Source organism: Crocuta crocuta, unplaced genomic scaffold (assembly GCF_008692635.1).
Source record: "Crocuta crocuta isolate KB4526 unplaced genomic scaffold, BGI_CrCroc_1.0 scaffold238, whole genome shotgun sequence".
Taxonomy (NCBI): domain Eukaryota; kingdom Metazoa; phylum Chordata; class Mammalia; order Carnivora; family Hyaenidae; genus Crocuta; species Crocuta crocuta.
The window spans coordinates 219,875-241,414 of record NW_027532161.1 but is presented as its reverse complement, the minus strand read 5'-3'; the positions used below and the strand labels follow the sequence as shown (position 1 = coordinate 241,414).

The 21,540-nt window shown below is 42.4% G+C and overlaps 1 protein-coding gene across 2 annotated transcripts in view; it reads right to left on the bottom strand.

The window, feature by feature from the left end:
• DCX (doublecortin) overlaps window positions 1–21,540 on the bottom strand; it is a 109,702-nt gene that overhangs the window by 11,642 nt on the left and 76,520 nt on the right. The window contains exons 3-5 of one of the 2 annotated variants that reach the window (XM_077776450.1): window positions 18,937–19,039; window positions 16,613–16,750; window positions 35–129 (exon numbers count right to left, since the gene is read on the bottom strand). In XM_077776450.1, coding sequence (XP_077632576.1) covers window positions 35–129; window positions 16,613–16,750; window positions 18,937–19,039 — 336 coding nt within the window. The remainder of the gene's footprint in view (window positions 1–34; window positions 130–16,612; window positions 16,751–18,936; window positions 19,040–21,540) is intronic. The other variant, XM_077776451.1, reaches the window with a different exon arrangement.

Genomic DNA, 21,540 nt, shown 5'->3' with positions numbered 1-21,540 from the left:
AAAGGGGTTTAGTAAGGTATAAGAGACATAATACCTTGTGCTTCCGGAGACTGCCAGGACTGGTGGGCGTGGAAATGGGTGACTGTTTAGACTTGGGGGTGGAGAGCTGGCTGCTGGAGGTCCCGTTTGCTAGCCCAAGGCAAGAGAAAAGGAAAGGATAAGAATCAACAGCATACAAAAGAACCAGTTATCCTTCCCCTCCGAAGACACTAAAAACATTCAAGCAAGGTACACAGACAACCAAGTGATTTGATGAGCGGAACAAAGGTGAAAAGAAACACATTCTTCAGAAAGGCCAGAACTGCAATCCTCAGTTAATTAGATCCTGGAGCAGTGCAGGGCCCATAATCCTCCCACCCTTTCCCCTGAGCGCTTCCAATTACAGGGCTCTGGTTATTTTCAAACCTTTCTCATATTCATTCCCAAGTTTGACCCTAACACCATCTCTGGGAGGTAGTCCGGGAACATATGATTTCGTTTCGAGGTTACAAGTGAGAAAAAAAGTAAGGCACAAAGCAGATGATGTGGCAGAGAGTCAATCTCTCCCCACTCTCTTTCTTCTCACCTCCCTGCCACCCCACTCTCTACCCTGCCTCATCCTGGCAGAAAAAAACAGAAGGAAAGAAAGACAATGGGAGCTAGCTACTCAGGAAGAAGACTGAAAAGAAAATGGAGGAGAAACAGTGTGAGACATAAAGAAAGGCTTGGACAGCAAGATGGGAAGAGGAGGGAATCAAAAAAAGAGAGAAAGAGATCAGGACTGGAGAGGAGGGGAGATGGGGAAGACAGGGTAAGAGATCAGAAGAAAAGAACGAAGATGTTTGAAATCAGGAGAAAGGCACAGAGACCGAGGAAAGCAGACAGTGGTGGCCAGAGTCAGGGTGCACCGCCTTTTCTCTCTAGGCCAACAAAATGCTAAAAATGAGATGGTTTAGTATGCAACATCTTGATATTCCATTGTGTTTGCAAATCGTTTTATATTCCCTTTGCTACTGAGTTTTTTAAATATACCATCATGTAAAAAAAAATGTGGTGCATGGGATGGAACAATTAAACAGCTTTTGAGTGGACACATGTTTAGACATCTGCTAAAGTTAAGTTCTTTGTTATTTTTTTCATGTTTATTCATTTTTGGGAGACAGAGAGACAGCACGAGCCAGGGAGGGGCAGAGAGTGAGGAAGACACAGAATCCAAAGCAGGCTCCAAGCTCTGAGATGTCAGCACCCAATGCGAGGCTCTAAACCAGGAACTATGAGATCATGACCTGAGCTGAAGTCAGATGCTTAACCGGCTAAGCCATCCAGGTGCCTTAGAGTTAATTTTTTTTTTAATCTAAGGACCAATATTATCAGAGATATTCTGAAATGCACTTCAAAAATAAAGGGATATTTTGTAAATATCCCAAATGTCCGTGGGAGCAGGGAGAGGGAGAGGGAGAAGGAGAGAAATGAAAAGGAAGAGAAGGCAGGAGGGAGGAGAGAGAGAACTGAAAAAGTTAAGCAGGAGAGTAGCCTGAGGGTGTTTCTGTTAGTCTCACACAAAAGCTTAAACTGTTGTATCATGAGTATATCCTGAGGATATACTTCCTCTCCTCTACTTACAGCAACTTTTCCCTAGGTTCTGGAACCTGAGTATCAACAGTAGAGATGGAAGAGACATCAATGGGGTGGTTTATCTTGAGTTTATCCAAGAGCAAGTAAGCTGAAGAATGGGCATGTAGGCATCCACTGTCTGGGTTGACCTGTGTATTAGTGAATGCATCTCTCGCCCACTCACTGAGAGACCTCTCTCCCTGTTAGGGCTTCCTGGAAGACATTCATTCATTCATTTAGCCAGTTGTTACGAGGTGCTTTCTCTAAACCAGGTCAAGTGTTAGACATGGGGTTTTCAGAGACAAGTAAGTCACATCCTGTGGTGAAGTAGGCAAGAACACGGTGGGCTAAATACTATGGCACATCCATGCAGAGGTAATTCTTAGAGATGAGGAGAGGCTTTGAAATCAGGGGACCGGGAGGCATACAGAAGGAGACAAACTGAGAAAAGTCTTGAATGATGACTTTGGAATAACTGGAGACAAATCTATGGAGACAGGAGGTAGTAGATCAGTGGTTTCCAGGGGCTGGTCAGGGTTGAAGTGAGCAGTTGTGGGGGAAATGAAGAGTGTCCACTAATAGGTGCAGAGTTTATTTTAGAGGGGCAAAGATATTCTGGCAATAAATAGTGGAGAGTGTTGCACAATTTTGTGGTTAAATGAAAATCCATTGAGCTGTACATTCTAAATGAGCAAATTTTTATGTGAATTGTATCTCAAAGCCCTTACAAAAAGATGAATTGGAACTAGAAGGCAGAAAAAGTTATTCTAGAATTTAGGATTGTACCAGTAGGGGCAAGGACATGGAGGTGTAAAAGAATACAGTACATTTGCAGAGTGCAAATAGTTCAAAATGACTCAAGCACAGGGTGCCAGCAGTGAGTTCCAAAAGATGAGACTGGAGATAGGCATAAAGGACAGACCACGGGATCCTTTTGTGGGACCTTTTGTTTGGGATTGATTTGTGAAAGAACTCTGAGAGTGAAACTATTAAATTTGCATTTTAAAATGGTTTCTCCAATGGCACCTGGGTGGCTCAGTCGGTTGGGTGTCCGACTTTGGCTCAGGTCACGATCACACAGTTCGTGGGTTCGAGCACCATATCGGACTCTGTGCTGACAGCTAGCTCAGGGCCTAGAGCCTGCTTTGGATTCTGTGTCTCCCTCTCTCTCTGACCCTCCCCTGCTCACACTGTCTCTCTGTCTCTCAGAAATAAATAAAAAACATTTAAAAATTTAAAAAAACTATTACTCCAGCTATTGTGGTAAAGCTGGGGTGGGCTGGGGTGGGCTGGGGTAAGGATAGAAGCAAAGAAATTGGTTAGAAGACAATGCACTAGTCCATTGTGAGACATGATCATGAATTAATTAAAGTAGTGGGGAGGGAGAGAAAGGACAAGATGGAAGATAGAGGCCTAGAAGACAGACAAGCTTAGAGTGTTATGTGCACACACCATGTAAACCACCCCAAGAGGAATGTGACTTGTGCTAACCAGCACANCCAGGGTACTTTGCTTTCTGGTGAATAAAGGAGGCACTGTGGAAAAAGCAAGAGTGTGGAGCCACATTGGGGCAAAGTAGTCTGTTACAGGAATAGGAAGGAGTTACGGGGCACTTTCAGTGCCTGAAGGACCTAGCAGGTCCTCCCTAGCAGGACCTGACCATAGTATTCAAGATAGAGAACAATCTTGGGGATCAGTCTGAGTTTATGTAATGCCAGTCTTCCCAAAGATCCCTGACCTCAGCCACAAAGGTTAACAGATGTAGGCATCCCCAGGTTAAGTTCTGGCATTTTGTTCCAATAATTGATGCCTCCTTTGGCAACAACAGATTGTAGTTCCTCAGTATTTGTCAGCCATGGTGCACAGTGGTGGTCACTATACTCCCAATGTGCAAACTGTCTTTTTCTACCTACACTCTTATTTAGCTGAGGATGAGCCCACCAGTCTTGCCAAGATGAGAACATTGTGAACCACAAGCATGTCTGCTTGTGAGGCAGTTTCTACCTGTTTATTGGCCATAGACCTGCACATACAGGTTCTTGTGCAACTTCCAGTACTTTCCTCAATATCCTCTGAAACTCTCTCACTTAAAAAGTTTAGGGGTAGTGCATAAATACATATTTTATTAATACCTTTCTCTATTCTCTGTGTGTGCATCTGTGTTTATTCTCTGCCACTTCTCAGCTACTCAATCTTAAGCTTCCCATAATAAAAGACTTTATTGTGTCATCCACATTCAACAAGCATTTTGAAAATTAGTGTCTTAATTCCTTAACTGCCACTCACAGCCTGGATGAAAAAATGCAAACACTTTCCCAGAATTCTTTTTTTTTTTAATATTTTTAATGTTTTATTTATTTATTTATTTCTGAGAGAGAGAGAGAGAGAGAGAGACAGTGTGAGCAGGGGAAAGGCAGAGAGAGAGGGAGACACAGAATCTGAAACAGGCTCAAGGCTCTGAGCTGTCAGCACAGAGCCCGACGCAGGGCTCGAACCCACGAACCGTGAGATCATGACCTGAGCCGAAGTCGGACACTTAACCGACTAAGCCACCCAGGCGCCCCAACACTTTCCCAGAATTCTTGATGGAAAAAAAAGAAACCAAAGATGGACACAGAGAAATAAAAGAACATAGACATGCACAAGCAAATGTCAATTCCTCACAAGATGAAAGAACTCCTATATTTATAGATTAGATAAAAGTACACTCAATGTGCACTTCTTCTATGGGTTCTGTGGGGAAAAAATTTAGGAGGGTGCAACTTGATATAGATTCTGAAGCCAATTCATAGAAATGTCAAGTAAAAGAGGAGCAGGGAAAAACGCAAAGAGGGCCTGATGAATTGTGCACTGTCTTACATTGGCAAATCCATGCAGAAGGCCATGACAGTTCATTGTGACAGTGGCTTGACACTTGACATCCCTTATTGTCCTTTATTTTTCTTTATTAAATGTCTTTAGCTCTTGTTTCTGAGCTTCTAATTCTCAGCTACAATTTGGGGATGCACTGGGAGAGACTGCATCCCCTTTTAGTTGTCTCTCTTTCTCATTTCCCTCCTCAGAACAGCATTGTCTCACTGTGGCCACCTTTATTTCCCCATAGTCCAAATTCCTTCCTTCCTTTCTTGTCATTGTACATATAAGTTTTTTTCCCTCTACAACAGTGTACATCAGAACTTTTTAGTCTCCTATGACATCTTATCAATAAAAAACAAGATAATAATTAGTGCGTTTTAACTATGCAATAGGCCAGGCACTCTGCGTGCACTCCCCCCCCCAACAACAACAAAAAAAAAACAGCCTCTTTTAGTTGTATTCTCATTTCCATGGTGAAAGAGAAGCTTGCTCCAGTTAGAGATAGCAAAGTCAAGATTTGAACACAGGTCTCTCTGACCCCAAAGTTTGTGTGTGTTTCAGTTTGTTTTCAGTGTTTGCTACATCACTCTTCCTTTTATAAATTAATTGCTTCTGGAACTCCTTCCCATGACAACTTTCTGACAGAGGAAGGAAGGGGGCAGAAATGTTCCTGTAGAGAAAACAGAGATAAGTAGGACAAGGTAGAAGCAGACACCAGGGATTAGAGAAGTCTTTTGGACTTTTATTCCACTTATCTAGTTTAGATTAGAAAGTATTTAGCAAGAACTTTCTTTAATTCACCAAACAGACTGGATGTCATAGACAATGTCATTAAACAGTAGCATACAGAACACTCAGCATGGCATGTGACTACCATCAGGCCACAGAGCTCTCTGGGAAGATGGTATCTGTGCTATATCTATTACTTTCCTCAGCTGGTGTCCCTCAGCTATGCAGCACAATGGCCGAGCTTGGCTCAGCATATAGTCTTATCTCATTAGCTTCTCTGGATCATTATGCCTTCCCTTGCCCAAGCGCTCATCTTTAAATCCTTGGCTGAGTCAGAATGGAGCTGGACAAACCCAAACAAAAGATGGCTGTTAAGGTAACTAGGTTGACTTGCCTATTTATACGAATGTAAACATATGGGGGAGAAAGGGAATTGCCTATTTATAGGAATTTAAACATATGGGGGGAAGGGGCTCCCAGGAGTGAGGAATAAGGTGGGCTGAGTCAGTTTCCAAAGAACAAGGAGAAGGACCAATTTCTGGCATGGACAGCCAAGGACAGAGTATGGTCCCCAGCCAGGCAGAGTTGATGCTGAGCTCCTAGACTATGGATTTCCTTGTCTGGAGGCTGGACTGGTCCTTGGAAATTGGGATCCAGCTGCATATAAGGTGGGTGTAAGTAGCCCCAGATGTGGCAATTATAGAACTGTCTGGGCAGCGAGTTAGACATGTCAATATACTTTATGGGTTCAAGTCTGGATGGCCAGAATGGCACAGAAAGAAAAGAGCCAGCTTGGCATCAGCTTTTTAACCAAATTGATAATACTCATTCACTTAGCTCTGGCTTTTCCTTCCATTTGAATCACAATGCTTCAGCTCAACTCAAAAGCAAGCCTATTGGTTTTGGCTGGATGTCTATCTTGAAATATTGCCCACTAAAAATAACCCATCTTTAGAAAAAGCCATGACAATAATTTGAGAGCCACTTTAATAATTGCAGTTGTATGACATGGAAAGAGCCTAAGTATCCATCAACTGATGAATGGATCAAGAAGATGTGGCTTATCTATACAATGGAATACTACATGACAATGAGAAAGAATGAAATCTGGCCATTTGCAGCAACATGGATGGACCTTGAGGGTGTTATGCTGAGCGAAATAAGTCAGGCAGAGAAGGACAGATACCATATGTTTGCACGTATAGGAGGATTAGGAGGAACTTAACAGAGGACCATGGGGGAGAAGAAGGGGAAAAATAGTGGGGGAGAGGGAAGGAGCAAACCATGACAGACTCCTGAATGCTGAGAACAAACTGAGGGCTGATGGGGTTGGGGGGAGGGGAAGAGGGGTGATGGTCATGGGTGAGGGCACTTGTTGGGATGAGCACGGGTGTNGGGGCACCTGGTCAGTGTCAGTTAAGCGTCTGATTCTTGATTTAGGCTTAGGTCACAATCTCACAGTTCGTGCATTTGACTCCCACCTCGGACGCTGCACTGAAAGTGCAGAGCTTGCTTGGGATTCTGTCTCCCTATCTCTCTGCCCCTCCCCTGCTCGCTCTTGCTCTCTCTCTCTCTCTCTCTCTCTCTCTCAAATAAATAAGTAAACATTTTTAAAAACTTTAAAAATAAAAAAATTGCAGTTTTATTTCTACAATTATTTTCAAAGCATTTTACCATATATGAATTCACATGATTCTCCTGATAACCTCAAGAAATGATGGCCAGGAATTAATGGTCTCCTTTTAATCATAAGAATATAGAGGTTTAGAGAGAGTAGAACTTAAAGGGTATACATTACTTCTTTCTCCTCAATGGATGGTGGCCTCAGGGATTTACTTACAGATTCGTTTCAAAATTGCCTTAGGGTTAGCACCTCATATGCCTCCCACCGTGACCTTGTAGTGACTAGTTCTCTGTGTTGTCATCTCCAATTCCCTAACGCCTTGCAGAGGGAGATCTCAATACATAATTCAGCCACTCCCTCACTTTTTCTCATATTGAGATGCTCTAAGTGTTCCTTCATTCCAGTTCAAACACACCCTGTTTGCTCCCTACCTACACAGGGAATTTTTCTGGAAGGCCATCCAAGTAGAACCAAGGTGGTTTCAGCTTACTTCAGAACAAGGCCAAGACACAGAGCCTGTGGTCTTCACACATTTATTCCAAAGAGCCCTTCAGATGGGTGTCTGGACGGGTTTAGGTAATTGTTTCTGCTCAGTGGAAAAGCTTGTGTCACTCTCCCCAGACCCATCCATTAGGGAAGCAAGAACTGAGGGTTCAGGAACAGTTCTTCACTGATGTGATCATACTGCTGGTTCCCAGGCCAAATTCAATCCTAGGTTGTGAGACGCTGTAACTTCAGGAGTTTGAATTTGAATTTTAAATCTATTTCCTACAGAGTCTTAGGCAGCATGCAGTTTGGAATGTTCTAAAGAAAGAGAGAAATAAAAATTTTCCCTGTTGCAAAACAAACATGTATACCCATTCCTACAATATTTTGACACAGATCGGTTTCCCTCAAGAAGAAGACATCTGTAAGAAGACTGATGGAAGTGCCAGGATTGTTTTCTCAGACTTAATAATGCTGACAACATTTACTTCCAGTTGAAGGTGGTTCTGTGGGAACATGTTTCTAGCGGAAAAAGCCTATTGTCAATGCTCACTGCTGGTTTCATGGGGTAGAAACTAGAAAAAAACTACATGGCTCTTAATTTGTGGAAACACACACTTTGGAACCAGTCAAGGTTCCAAATCCTGGCTTATCCTGGATGTGTGACCTGACATGTAACCTAACCTCTGTAGGTCTTAGTTACCCTATCTGTAACATTTGAATGACAATAATGCATATGTCAATTGTTGTTTTGAGGATTACACAACGGCTAAGTGCCTTAGTATGTAGAAAGGGCTTCGTAAAGACATCTTCTTCTCTTAATATTACTATTACCACTACTAGAAATGGAAGGACATGAGCAACTATGCAATATATAGGCACTGAGTTAGGAAATCCCACGTCTACAAGAGATGACTTATCAATCTCAATGGGCTGAGGACTTTCTTTGGCTAGCAGGTCAGGCGTTAGAGGACTGAAGCTTTCCCAAGTAAAGCCCATTGCTTTTTGGTTTCTTGCTGTGCTTCCAAAAACATAGCCCTTGGCCCTCTGCACCTCTCTCTTTTTACTCTCGCAGCCATTGCCACAGAGGTGGTCAATGAATGCAATGTGGAACCACTGAAGGTTCTACGTTAGGGGGTGACACAATGGAAATGTGTTTTAGGATGAGAAATATGGTGGCACCACACCAGATGCAAAATGGGACAGAGAATTGAAACAGGGATACTACTTAGGAGTCTGTTGAGTAATCCCAGCATCACATGATGAAGGAAAGGAAGGAACGTCTGTGTGAATAACGTAAAGATGATTCAAAGGTTCGACGCAGCATATGGCTGACTTGAAGGATTAAAGAGTAGGAAGAATCAAAGATAATACCAAGGCATTGGGCCCAGGGAATAGAATAGAATAGATTCTATTCACAGACAGGGAGTTGAGGGTAGAAATGCTTTTGGTCTTTAGACACATTATATTTGGTACATTTAAGTAAGATTGCCTGGTAGGCATTCATGGGATTAACATCCAGAAGAAAAGTTGGGGCTGGAGATGTAGATTTAACAGCCACTTCCCTTGACTTTCATATGCTGTATTCATCACCATCCCTACTCATTTGTTCATGCTTCCCCACAAGACCCCCATCAGAAATAATCTATTTTCAGGTGGCTTATTCTGTTGAGCATCCGACTCTTGATTTTAGCTGAATCTCATGATCCTAGGGTCATGGGATTGAGCCCCGTGTCTCTGGAAATTCTGTCCCTCTCTCCCTCTGCCCCTCTCACCGACTTGTGCTTTCTATCTCTTTATCACTTTAAATTTAAAAAAAAAGACAAATACATTTCCTATCAATTGAAATATAACCCTTCTTCAAACCCAGTTTTTCCAGGAAGCCTTCCTTACTGCCTATATCTCCCATTCACTTGGCATTGAAACAAATCATTACTGTTAACTCATATTTAGCACCACAGTGTCATGGTTAAATTGTGGACTGTGGAGCCAGACTTCCTGGATTCAAACCTCAACTCTACCACCTAGGAGCTGTGAGGTATTGGGCAGGTCACTTAGCTTTCATATGCTCTGGTTTTTTCATCTGCAAAAGTGGGGGCAAAGTGCCTACCTCATAAGGTTATTATAAAGATTAAATTGGTTAATACATGCATAGTGGTTAGAACAGTTGCTTGGCACATAAGAAGAACTATATAAGTATTTGCAAATATTCTTTTTGTTAAATGTATATGGATACTGGTTCCCGAAATAAATCATAAGCTTCTTAGTGACAGGGAATTCTTCTTATTCCTTTTCCGCATAGTACCTAGCACTATTAGATATTCCATCCAAACTCTGGAGAGTCAGTTGCATTTAAACACAAGTCCCAGACTGCAGTAGGTGTATAGGGCTCCTATTATGGGGAGGTGGGTCAACACTACCACATCCCAAGCCCTGTGGAGTGTTCAGTGGTCCCCATTATATTGCTTGTGCCAACAATTTCTCAAGTGGTTCTCCAATACCAATTGAAACGTTGCCTTAGCTATGGGGCAGTTCTTCCAGTGAAACTTGACATAAGCTGTGGTTTTAGAAAGAATCAGAATGAGGGAGAGACAAGGGATGCTTTTATCTTCCCGAAGCACCAATTCACTTTGGAGTGACAGTAGAGGAGATGATGGAATGTCTAGGACTGGGGCCTGGGAACAGAGGTGCCCAATTCCTCATAGCTGTGCTTTATGTAGCACAAAGAGAACGACACACATGCCATTCCATTCCCCTGCCTACAGGTGAGGGAAGGTGGAAGGAAGCAGAGAAGCAAGGACTATCCAACAGAGACCTTTCTATTTACCAGTCTGGAGCTCCCACACCTTGCCTCAAAGACAGTGCAGGGATTGTCTGCCGGGAAGTCAGGGCAGCTGGGCTCTCGCTCTTGGGTAGTAAATAGTTGCATGACATTGGGAAGACCACAAGATACTGAACCTCTTTAGATCTTAGTTCCCCCATCAAAAAGAAAAAAAAAAAATGGGTGATTTTCTTTTCCCAACCTAATTCGTGGTGCTATTATGACAACTGAGGTAATGAATTTGGAAGTGTTTTTGCAAAGTGCAGAGCATTTAATTTATGTAGAAGATCATTATCTTCAACCTTTCTAAGACAGAGAGGAAAGTTATTATGCTGTCTAGTACAGTAGCCACTAGTCACATCTGCCTTTGAGCATTTGAAGCGTGATGAGCCACAGTTAAGATGTTCTGTAAGACACAGCCCAATTTCAAAGAATGGAAAAAACCTCACTGGGTTTTTTTTTGCATTGATTACATGGTGAAATGATAATATTTTGGATATATTGAGTAGAGGAAAATATATTATCAAAACGGATTTCTCCTGTTTCTTTGACCTTTTTAACTGTGGCTATTAGAAAATTTAAAATTATGTACAAGGCTCACATTATGTTTCTATTGGACAGAGCTGGTCTAGACAGTCACATTCAGGAAGGACAGAATAGCTAGGTCCCTCCTCAGGCAACCCAAAGCAGCCTGTTCAGTTCCAAAGAAAAATATTCCTGGATACAATTCTCCCATGGACACACACACCCCCTTCACTGCTGTTTTTTGTCCCTTGACCTCCCTTTACAAAGGCTGTATATTTTGGCGTAGAATCCATTCTTTCTCAGAGGGTTGGGAACAGGAAAGATTTGACTTTCAGGAATAGGTACACATAGGTTGGGGGAAAAGAGGGTAGGGAACATTGGGTTGCTACAACAATGACTTACTACTGAATAACGGCAAACTAATTATCACATTGTAATTCTCTCAACCTACCAGGGTGGGTAATTAGCTTCCTTGGAGGCTCCTTAAGAAAAAAATAAAAAAAGAAAGAAAGAAAAAGAAAAGACTCCTTCCCAGCAACTAGCTACTTTGTCCTTTTAATTCAATTCAATTCAACTGGAGGTAGTTGCTGAAAAGGAAAAATTAACACATTAATGGCTGAAATGAAACAGCAAGGGACGCACTAGAAAGGTCTTCCTTTAGTTCTGAGGCCAGGCTTACCTTTGCCCATCAAAGTGGCAAGTCCGGGGTTAATCAAAATGGGGGCACTACACAAGCTTTCTTCAAACATGCCGTAGGAGACCTCTGGAAACAGGTCCTCGTCCTACTTTAAAGACAGAGATAGCTAATGGGACTTGAATTCTAAGAGTCCATCAGCTCTGCCCAGGAAGANTTTCCTTTTTTTCTTAAATAGTTTATTGTCAAGTTGGTTTCTATATAACACCCAGTGCTCATCCCCAAGTGCCCTCCCGCATGCCCATCACCCCCCTTCCCTTCTCCCCCACCCTCATCAGCCTTCAGTTTGTTCTCAGCATTCAAGAGTCTCTCATGGTTTGCCTCCCTCCCTCTCCCCAACTATTTTTCCCCTTCTTCTCCCTCCTGGTTTATTTTATAGCTTTAAATAAATATTTGCTTTCTCCCAACTCCATTGCTCTGCTCTTTTTAAAAAAAAAATACTTGAAAATCTAGCAAAGTTGTTCAAACCAGAATCAAATCTATATATTTTCTAATGAACTAGAACATCAAAACATTCCTTTAACTGAACCCTAACTGAGCCAATGTTTCATTTGGTTTGAGTCCCTGCTGCAGAGGAACATTTGTGGCTGTCGTTTGCCTTCAAAGGAAGGTAGTTAAAATTCCCTGGAAATGGCCTATCTTCTACAACCTAAAGTTACTCAGGTTGAATGAAAAAAATGTGAATCCATCCCACAAGTCCCAGATCCAAGACAGACTAACACAGAATGGAAACATGGTGGTACTGCCATGTCCTAGAAAAGAACAAAGAATTTCGGCCCCACTCAACACCACTATTCTTTGGTGAAATGTGTATTAACCTATATATGTCCCTTGCTAAGAACTCAGAAAAACCTTGACATGTGCTGATGCAAAACTATGCATGGTCTATAGCTCATGGTTTTGGTTACCTGATCCTGATTCTGTGGAAGCTATTGTACAACTCTGTAAATTGTGGAAAATTATTTTTACCTCCATATGTGTAAATTCTATCTTAACCAAAATGGAAATCAAGTCTTAGACATGGGAAGAAACTTGTCACAAAGCTGGGAAGTGGTGTCACCGGGCCATCCTACAGTGATGCTTCCCTCTCCTTTTCCATATCCTAACCCCCTCTACTTCCCAGCTTGGTATGGTCCTGAGTGACATGGAGGTGGGAGGGGGGAAATGGGTATGTCAAATCCAAATCATACCTAAAGTACTGTTTTGCCTGAGATCAGTTTTGCCCCTGTGGAATGTTCACTGAGTGGATGCCCTGGACGTGGCTCTAAACTGCCATAGAATAGACAAGGTCATGTTACATGGATCCTTTTATGCTTTAGGGATGAAATCATGTGAAAGATCTAGACATATCATCTGCGATGAGCTCAAACATTCTGGAAATGGCCATTAAGGCTGGCTAGGCTAGGGTTTGGCTTCATTGATGTTCATGAATTATCTGAAATAAATATTTAAATTCTCTCTCCTGAGAACACCACTTTAGATTTTTTTTTTTCCTAGTAGGGAGCAGGGGCTGTTTGTAATTCTGATATCTACCAAGCAAAGTCCCCTTTCCCTTTCTCAAATTGGTTACTCTTTTTATCCTNACAGGCTCCAGGCTCTGAGCTAGCTGTCAGCACAGAGCCTGACACGGGGCTCGAACCCCCAAACCGCGAGATCCTGACCTGAGCTGAAGCCAGTCGCTTAACCAACTGAGCCACCCAGGCGCCCCAATATAATTTCTTTTAATTTGACAAATATTCACTGAATCCTAATGAATTCCTTCTCTGTTTCTAATATCTTAGAGTAAGTGAGATGCTTCTAGTTTCTAGAAGGGGAGTTCTGTAGGTAGCATGTTGGTGATCATGTTTAAACCATGTTTACTCACAGGTGGTTCTGTTCACATGTACTGAATAACCCAACTGGATACAGTCTGTAGAGAATCTATGTATTTCAAGCTCAGCATTTTTAAGTAAGAGGTTATATGGTGGTTTAAAAATAGGTCCACAAATTCTTGGCAATCTGAAAACAGGTCCACCTCCCTTCAAGAGGTAAAGATTCTTTCCTTGAATGTGGGCTAGAGTTACTGACTGCTTCTAATGAGTAGACTAAAACAGAAGTGACAGTATGTGGCTTCAGAAACTAGATCATAAAAGGCACTGGATCTTTTTCCTTGTTCACTTTCTTGAATCACTGTCTGGGAGAAAATCCTGCCAACAGCCAGCTTGGAAGTGGATACTAACAGTCTCAGTTGAACCTTCAGATGACTTCAGCCTACTACTTCCACTTTGACTTCAACTATAAGAGGGATCCTGGGCCAGACAGAAGCACACAGTGAAGCTACTCCAAAATTCTTAACCCACAGAAACTATAAAATAATAAATATTTGTTGTTTTAAGGGGCTAAGTTTTGGGGTAATTCGTTTTGCATAAGAAATGAGTAGTACAGGTTAGAAATCCAAGAGGGGCTCTTGGGTGGCTCAGTCATTTAAGCGTCCAGCTTCAGCTCAGGTCATGATCTTGTGGTTCATGAGTTTGAGTCCCACATCGGGCTCTGTGCTGACAACTCAGAGCCTAGAGCCTGCTTCAAATTCTGTCTCCCTCTCTCTGCCCCTCCCCGATTCACACTCTCTCTAAGTCTCTCTCTCTCTCTCTCAAAAATGAATAAACATTAAAAAAAACTAAGAAAAAAAGAAATTCCTGAAATGGGGGTGCTGGGTGGCTCATTTGATTTCAGCTCAGGTCATGATCTCAGGATTGTGGGATTGAGCCCCACATCAGGCTCCGCGCTGGGCATGGAGCCTGCTTGAGATTCACTCACATGTTCTTTCTCTCCCTATGTCCCTCCTCCCCCACTCACACACACGCGCACGCACACACACACACACACACACACACACACACACATGCTCTCTCTCTCTCCCTAAAAATAAAGAAAAAGAAATCCCAGAAATGGCCAGTGATATTTTTAAATTTTTACATTAAAAAATTTAAATCCAAGTTAGTTAACATATAGTGTAATAATGATTTCAGGAATAGAATTTAGTGATTCACCACTTGCATATAACACCCAATGCTCATCACAAGTGCCCTCCTTAATGCCCCTTGCCCATTTAGCTCATCCCCCCACCCAACAGCCCTCCAGGAACTTGTTTGTTCTCGGTATTTAAGGGTCTCTTATGGTTTGTCTCCCTCTCTGTTTTTATAGTATTTTTGCTTTACTTCCCTTATGTCCATCTGTTTTATATCTTAAATTCCACATATGAGTGAAGTCATATGATATTTGTCTTTCTCTGACTGACTCATTTCGCTGAGCATAATACACCTTAGTTTCATCCACATTGTTGCAAGCAGCAAGATTTCATTCTTTTTTGATTGCTGAGTAATATTCTTACAATTTCATTCTTTTTCTCAAAAATTTTTAAATATTTTTTTTAATGTTTTATTTATTTCTGAGAGAGACAGACAGCGTGAGCAGGGGAGGGTCAGAGAGAGGGAGATACAGAATCTGAAGCAGGCTCCAGGCTCTGAGCTGGCTGTCAGCACAGAGCCCTGATGCAGGGCTCGAACCTACGAACCGTGAGATCATGACCTGAGCCGAAGTCGGACGCTTAACCGACTGAGCCACCCAGGCGCCCCTCAATAATTTTCATTCTTAATCAAAATGTTAAAACATAAGTCTTTGTAGTGCAAGCAATATGACTTTGCTTAGAGGCATGTGCTATTTTGTACACTTCACTGAAACATCACCAAACGCTTGCATTTTTACTCCTTTAGCAAATATTACCTAAATGTTAATTACATCTCTAGCACCATGTTGGGTGAAATAGGTACTTTTACACATCTGTTCATTCACAAACATTAGTTGAGCATCTACTAGGACCCAAGCACTGTGCTCAGCACTGAGGATACAAAATTAACATGACATCTTACTCTTGAGGGGCCCAATATTTAGCTGGGGAAGTAGACAGGTAAATACGGACTTTACAACACAGCATGGTGAATATTACCACAGATACATGAATAACATGCTATGATAGTGCAGGGAATGAAACTACTTCTATTTGAGGTATTGAAGGATGAATAGAAATTTTCAAGCAAAGAAGAGTGGTAGGATATAGGGACAGCATTCCAGCCGCAGGGAAGTAGGGTGTGCAGAGTCACGAAAGCATGAAAGCTTGTGCTGCTTCTTTCAGTTCAGTTCTTTCTGCCTGAGAATGATAATATGGCTGGTGACGGGCACACTCCTGGCAATGTGAGGCCAGCAGAACAGGCTGTTTTTCTAGGCCACAAGCATTTCCAAGCCAAGAGGTTGCTTGAGTTGCCCCAACTGGAAGAAAAGATAGTGCTTGTGCTCTCTGCCCCAAAACTCCCAGGCTGGAAGAATTATCATGGTGAATACCGAGCCTTGGGAGAACAAATGGAAGCCTTCTGGGCCATCCAACTTCTTTAACCATGAAGAACTCAAATTGTCTGTGCATGACTCCACTCAGCTTCTCAACTTGAACTTCTGTGGCCTTTTGCCTTTCAGATCAGTGTCACTCAGACGGTGGGTGCAAGGCCTTGCACCAGAACTTCAAAGAACGCACTGCTGCCTTTATCAATAAAATTATACTATGAAAAAAGAGTCAGCTGAAGCAAATGTTTGCTTAGTGGCACAATTTGCATTTGGCATGAGCTTCTAAGCTTGTCACAGACTGATAAATAGTTCATGGCTTGGCAGTGATCCATACACCACAGTTTTTAGATCACTCACTATCCACTAATTAAAATCCTGTGTGACAAATCTCTGTTTCCTTTCAGACCCTGGCCTACATATTTATTTTTCTCATTGTGAGAATGATGTGAATTATCTTGTTTCTCTTTCTGTGTTGCCTTCTAAAAAGTTCAAAGTCAAATTGGAAGCTCAAGTGCATCAACTATGTTGACACTTCGGGGTGGTGAGTTTTTGACATTTTTGTTTTAGATTTTGCTTTTCTGTTTCAAATTGACATTTGACTGGATTATTTAATTGACTGTGCTTTTGCTGGATGATGTTGAAGATGATGAATATGAAGACAAACACACAATAAGCATTAAAGCAAGTATGGCAAAGAGGCCCGATTTCTGGTCTGCATCCATCTGAGTAGAATTGGGGTTTAGCTCTGTCTCCATGAGTCCAAGCAAACCTGACTGTTTAGTCTCTGAATGGATAGAATTGGTATCATGGAGACATGGTGGTGTTCATGAGGAATGCATTCCCCTGCATGCAGAGGGTATTGGCCTCTGTAAATGAAATCATCGTGCACAGTTAGGAGAAGAGCACTCACCGTCTTGGTCGTTACCTGAGTCAGCTGGAGACTTGCTCCGGCGCATGGGGCCAGGGCTCTTAGCTGAACTCTTCTGAGGGGTTGGAGAGGCCTTTGGGCCAGCTGTGGCTGATGGGTTTCCCTTCATGACTCGGCATTCTGGTAGAAAAAGACACAGAGGGCTCAGCAAAGCCAGGTGAAAAAACAAGGCTCCGCATATTACCAACTTCCAGAAACTGGAATAACCACTACAGGCTAAAGTACCCAATGGCTCAGGACTACAAGGTGGTCCTCATTGTCTGTGGGAATGATGGCTCTGGGGAGGGAGGCATGGGAGAAACTTTCAAAAGTCATCTGGGCTAAGCCAGGTGTTTAAATCCCTGGATTATGGAAACAAGGGAAGGAGTTGAAAAGCAGGTTTGGTGGGTTATTAAATAGTCAACTCGATCATTTGTGGACAACTCAGAATAGCACCTGTTGACATAATTAATTAATTTCCTTGGAGAAGAGATTGACAGCTTAGAGGTTGCAGGCACACAGATGAAACATTGATGAGAAATCTAAAGGAGGAAGGGGAGCTCCATTTATTGTTTATTACATGCCATGTATTGTAATAGGCAAATTAGGGTTGTCATGCCAACTTCTAAATAAGCACTCCTAGCCACTACTACCAGCACCATCTCACATTTATAGAACTCTTTATTTTTTTTTAATTTATTCAGTTTTGAGAGAAAGAACATGAGCAGAGGAGGGGCAGAGAGAAAGGAAGACAGAGGCTCTGAAGCAGGCACTGCACTGACAGCAGCAATCCCAATGCGGGGGCTCAAACTCACAAACCGTGAGATCATGACCTGAGCTGAAGTTGGACACGCAACCAACTGAGCCACCCAGGTGTCCCCTTTTGATTTTCAATGCACATTATCATAAACCCTTATGCTGGTTTAATGAATATAAATGAGCCAGCAGTGACTCTGTCACTCAGAGCTTAGAGAAAGTTGTTGAGTGTGTAAGGGAGGCTACCAGATGTTTCTGCTACTTGCCTCAACCACAGTCTGACATGTGTGGGGCACCTTCTCTATGCAGGTGACTCAGCATCCATACTGTGGTAATTATGGACACTGACTGTGCTAATGCATTAGGAGAATTATCATGCTCATGTTGCTAACGAGAGCAGAAAGAGTATAAGCCTTTTGCTTAGGACCACAAAGCAAGAAAAGAGCAGACCAAGGACTAACAACTAAAGTCTCCTAAGTCCCAGTCTTGTGTTCTTTCCACTATGGTTTTTCCAACCTTGTGCTGTGATGGTCAAAGTGGAACCACACCACTAGGTAGAGAGCAGTCTTTTCTTTGGACACTTCCTTGTCACCTCCTATTTAAGGATATATCAATTACCCAGAAAGATTAGACGATCTTTTCTGGCAAATTGAGTGGTTTTTTGGAAATTGAGTTAAGTAGGAAGCTCATTTTTGCTTGTTCTATGTCTTGTTTTGGTTGATGGACTTTAGGGATCTCTGTCCAGAACTAGAGATGTAGAAGGTATAGGAAACTGGATATAGCCTGAGATTTGTTTAGCTATTTTATGGTCATTTGTCTCTTCTCAACGTGAACACAGCAAAATGCCACCTCTTTCAGGGTCCTTGTCACTGGAGTGGTTTGTAAAGTCTACAATACAACCTGGTTTGTTTTTCTCACCCCTCATAATTGGGAAATACGTTTTGAATGTGTCTTTCCATCAGGATCATATCCTAACCCTGTTGCTGTATGAGCTAATCCACTATTAACTTACACATGGAGCTTGGACTCAAGCAAAGAGAGGTGGGCAGATGTTCACCTCCTTCCTGAGATTAACAACCTCTGGAATTTTGAGTCACAGAGCAGGGGGAATGAGGCAGCAAGCCAGAAAGAGGGAAGAGGGGAAAGATTTGACACTAAGAACACAGTGGAAAATCTTTCTAAAATGGAACCATCAACATGAGCCAAGTAGCTGGAGGATGTTGACTAAAAAAAAAGTATACATATAATATCCAAGTTCTGACTCCAACTTTCCCTTCCCATAGTATGATTGTGCCTGTCAGCCCATGTGACACAATATGTGGTTCAAGAAATATGGTCACTATTGGGACAGATAGTGAGTTTTATTGAGTTTGGAGGTTGGGAATCTGGGACATCTAATCAACATTTCACTTAGCAACTCATGTATCCAAATATACAGGAGAAAGACTGACAATATTTGCCCTTGAAGGTCCATGCATGGATGGTTCTCTGGTCCATATGAACCCATGGAAATCCTAAGAGATAGAAGGAGGTAAGATAATACAGCAATCAAATCCAGTGGTTGTGCTTACCATTTTCATCCAGGGAAAAGTCATCCTGAGCATAGCGAAATTTTTCAGGACCACAGGCAATAAACACATCATCATCACCAAAGAAATCATGGAGACAGGTTACCTATGGAGAAAGCAGAGACATTGGATTGACATGTGATTATCTTGTGACAATAAACTTCATATATCATGCTGGCAGGGGAAAAAAACTTCACATCTGGGCCATCATCTTTAGCCCTTAGGGATCTCCATTTTTCAAACTACCAGGCTCATAGTCTGCATCACAGCCCCAAGTGAGTAAAGATAAACTGAATGCCATTGTCTTTTCATGTTTCCATTGCATTAAGAATAACTTCAATATCACGTGGACACTATCCCTTTGAATAAAAGTTCAGAAGCAGGGGCACCTGGGTGGCTCAGTTGGTTAAGCATTCAACTCTTGGTTTTGACTCAGGTCATGATCTCACAGTTCATGTGTTCAAGCCCCATGTCAGGAGCCTGATTGGGAATATTTTTCTCTGCCCCTGCCCTGCTCAGGCGCTCTCTCTCTCTCTCTCTCTCTCTCTCTCAAAATAAATAAACTTAAAAAAATAAGTTCACAAGCAGATGGTCCCGCAAATGTTATCTTTTCTCAAAGGCTCAAAGACAGAGCCCTTCTAGTCCAACTCTGGGGCCAAAGGTGTAAGCCAAGGCAGATGAGAAAGGTCTTCTCTAGCCTGAAGTAGATAGACTCTATGGCTGACCAAGATGTGGAAGTTCTTCTCTTCAACTTCATGAGTTTTGAAAGAAGAGCACCAGTTCTCAACTAATTTTGACCCTTGAAAATTGGAGTTTTGCTAAATATGGACCAAGAACATGGAAGTGACCCAGAATACCATTCCTCCTTCAAGAACAAGAAGGGGGAAACTGTCCTGACCACTTAAAACTTAAGTTTTAGGCTTGAGGCTCTGCTGGTAAAGCCCTCTTCCCAGATCTTTTCCACCCTCTAGCCTATGTATTGCTCTTTCTCCACAACAGAGAGATAGTCACCCGGAACCTTTTCTGCACAAAGAAATGAGGGTTCCTGGGAAAGTATGTTGCTCCCTGCAGCCTCCTCACTTCTCAGCTTCCTAATTACATCTGATAATTAGTCCAGCACATGAGGGAAATCCCAGAGGAAACTATAGAATCAAAACATTCTTATCCCAATCCTTAGCTTGAAACTGTTCAAAGCTTCTAATTGTTCTAAGCTACCCATTCAAGCTGCCAGCAATGGCTTTCCAAACGCACAGTGCTCACAAAGTAATAATAGCTTACTGGGTGCAGAGAGCAATGTTTCACACTTGAAAAAAAAATGTGCACATTAATACCATTACCCACCCCAACCCAAGTTTTATTCAATCCTCATCTACCCACCAAGATGATTGCAAGGTTTACACAAAGTTAGAGATGCTTCAAGATTATCCCCATTGCCTCAGCCTCCCAATCATCCAGGAGATGCCAAGATAAGGTAGGAAGACTTGGAAGACTGCCAGGTTTGGCCCTATAAGCCTCTTCCCAGCCCTGGGTCCTGACGTCATCAAATAGGCCAACATCCTTCAGCCCACTCGTCCCCCACCCATTCATTCCACACTCATGTAATGACAACTAGAGCTACCACTAAATCGAATGTTTATTCTGTGACAGGCACCCTGCTAAGTACTTCCAAAACTTTCATCTCATTTTACTCTCACAACAGATTCTAGAGATCGATAATATTGTCATCAATGTTTCACAGATGAGAAAACTGAGGCCCAGAGACAATGAGTAAATTACTCAGGTGGAAAGTGATGAGGCCAAACGAATGCAGATCTATTGGATTCCAAAGGCTGTCCTTTTGGCCACTCAGTAATACAAAGCACTCACGTACAGTTCAGGCAAGGGGGAAACAAGGATGTTTAAGACTTGGTTCATGACTCCATGGAGCTCACAATCCGATGTAGTAAGGTACATTGAAACAGAGAATTTCTGTGTAGTGTAGTGAATGCTTGGGTAGGAGTGTCTGTAGTTGCCATGGGAGCTTTTTAGTGCCACATCCAATGACAAAGTCACTGTCTGGCACTGTTCATTCAATAAACATACTGTGTATTGTCCTGGTAGCAAATTCGATGACAGAGGTTACATGGCTTTGCATCCTGCCCCAGACTCCAGCTGACATCTCAGACCTTGGCTCAATAAAACCTGGAGCCCCTAACTTTGATACATTGTGTGCCTCTCACTTGTTTACCCCCTAGCACCTCCTTGACTCTGAAGATCTCTGCCATGCCCTCATGTTAGATGCTGCCCCTGCCCCTGACTCTAGTTTTGGTTATGAGTTAGTGAAGCCTTATCCTTGGGTGTACCTCCAGTAGTTGCCTCTAGAGTGTAGTACCTTGTTTCAAGACCTGCCTGTATTCTCATGTGTACTCAGCTACTCCTTCCCATTCGACCACTAGTTTCCCGAATGTAACAACCAAGTTTATCCCTCTCTCTGTATCTCCCCATGGTTTCTGGTAGAGTGGTTACCATACAGTGAGAATTCTGCGAGGGCTCCTTTTGCCTCAACCAAATGCAAAGAAAATAAGAAGGAAGTTTTTGTAATGTTATACAAAGACAAAAAAGTAGGAA